The sequence below is a fragment of the Arachis ipaensis genome, chromosome B6 (assembly GCF_059453495.1).
Source record: "Arachis ipaensis isolate K30076 ecotype BB chromosome B6, ASM5945349v1, whole genome shotgun sequence".
Classification (NCBI taxonomy): domain Eukaryota; kingdom Viridiplantae; phylum Streptophyta; class Magnoliopsida; order Fabales; family Fabaceae; genus Arachis; species Arachis ipaensis.
In genome coordinates this window covers 102,219,143-102,221,124 of record NC_142441.1, presented here as the reverse complement: position 1 = coordinate 102,221,124, position 1,982 = coordinate 102,219,143, and the positions used below count along the sequence as shown (strand labels likewise).

The following is a 1,982-nucleotide window of genomic DNA, read 5'->3' as shown; positions in this document are numbered from 1 at the left end:
GCACAATGCCAACCCTATGCGACCGCGTCGCATGTATTGCACGAACACCCCAAAGAAGACAGAGAGTTGCGCTGAAACGACGCTGGATTCGCGCGTTTAGCATAAATCCCAGCGACGCGATCGCATGCCCCAGGCGATCGCGTCATTCACTCTTTTAGCCATTCCATGCGATCGCGTCACCCACGCGATCGCGTCACCCCCCATTTTGCTCAAGCCACGCGACCGCGTGCCCCACGCGGCCGCGTGGATTCAAATTTATAACCCCCAAACCACGCGAACCCTATCAGTCGTCCCCCCCCCCCCCCGAAACCCTCTTCTCCCTCTCTTCCTCTCCAATCCAACCACCACCATCCAGCCACCATCACCGCCACCCCCAGACGCCACCGACCTCCCAGACGCCGCCGCCACCGACCCCCCTTCCTCCTCCCCCTTCTTTCTTCTTCTTTCTCCTTCTTCCTGTAACAACCCAACTCCTAGTATGCCATGGTCATACAAGAAGCTAAGTGTTACCAACTTGTTCTTCCTAATTATTGACTATTACTTAATATATGAGCCTGTTCCTTGTTAGAACGTTGCCAATTTTACGAGTAACTTTTTTTTTATTCGCTGCGGATGATAATGTAAAATAAACAAGCATACATTGAGAGCAATAAAAGCAAGCGTAGAGAAATATAGAAATATAGCAGATAATATACATCATGTACACTATAACACAACATGTAGCATTTACACAAGATCAAGTCAGTTTACGTCCTCGTCAACCTACGTAGCTAATAAATACACGACACTCCCAGGGCTTGGCCTATACAAAAAGCCGCTAAACTGGCGCCCAGGCTAGCCTAACCACTACATAGCTCCTAGCTCTCGGGTGTTCTAACACAAGTGAGAGACTAACTATCAGATAATGTCAGACTAAAGCGTCATCAAAAGAATACCCCTTCTGCTGTCAAACTATCTCTACAAGTGGCCATTCGGAGAATCGCCATGAGGCTCGTCCACCTTCTCATCCTGCTCTATCTCTATCTCAGGATCCTCCTCCTCCTCATCGTCCGCAGCTACAGCTATACCCTCAGATCCACTAGAAACACTGTTGTCACTATGTACAAAACCATTTGTGAGCACAGGTTCGTTCGCGTTTATAGGAGCCACTCCACCGTCCGGTAGTGCCAGCTCATCAGGTTGTGGCAAGTCGGGAATCGGCTCAGGGGGAAAATCCCACTCTGGTGGTATCACAGGTACGTAGTCGCCAGCTAACTCAGGCTCGTCAGGAATGATAGGCTCAGGTACCACCTCATTCAAAGGTTGAGCTGGTATAGGGTGCTCAGGATCATCAGGAAAAGGATGTTCAGGGGCGTCAGGATGTAACCAGGATAAAGGAAAGTCGTAAGGAGCATCAGGGTCAAAATGCGGGCTAGACAGAGGATGTTGAAAAGCTCGATTAGGTAATGCATATCGTCTAATACGGGGCTCCAATCCCATGATGAAGTAACTGTGATGTACCGGATCCTCGTAGACGAAAGGGTCCTCGAACTCATAGAAGATCACGCCCGTCTCCATCTGAGGGGGAGGAAGGGAGAGAAGGGGTAAGAACTGGGGAGTTCTTAGTAGGGTCGGAGTTGTTAGTTACGTTCATTTATTCGTTTTTGATTAGCAGATAGATAATAGAATACAGTAATGTAGTAAACAGAGGTTAAAAATAGATAGAAAAACAAAGAACAGAACACAAGCAGAAGAATACAAGAAGATAAAGCATAGACATAGCACTCGAACAAACAAACATAAAGAAATAGATCACACACAAAAAAGAATGCAACAGAGAGTGATGCGCAGACAAGAATGATGCATGTCTAGCCCTAGTACAGGCCATGAGCTCATGTGTCGGTTGGCTGCCCGCAATCCCGACATTTATCCTGTCACGAGTAATCCCGATTTCCCGGATACGATTTTCCGTTCCTAAATAAATGCGCATATAATAATAGCCG

The 1,982-nt window shown here is 47.6% G+C and overlaps 1 protein-coding gene across 1 annotated transcript; it reads right to left on the bottom strand.

Annotated features, from left to right (window-relative positions):
* Window positions 1-957: 957 nt before the first annotated feature.
* LOC148562101 (uncharacterized) lies at window positions 958-1,557 on the bottom strand. The gene has a single exon (XM_088489804.1). The coding sequence runs from the start codon at window positions 1,555-1,557 to the stop codon at window positions 958-960; it is 600 nt and encodes a 199-aa protein (XP_088345930.1).
* Between the last annotated feature and the right edge of the window lie 425 nt (window positions 1,558-1,982).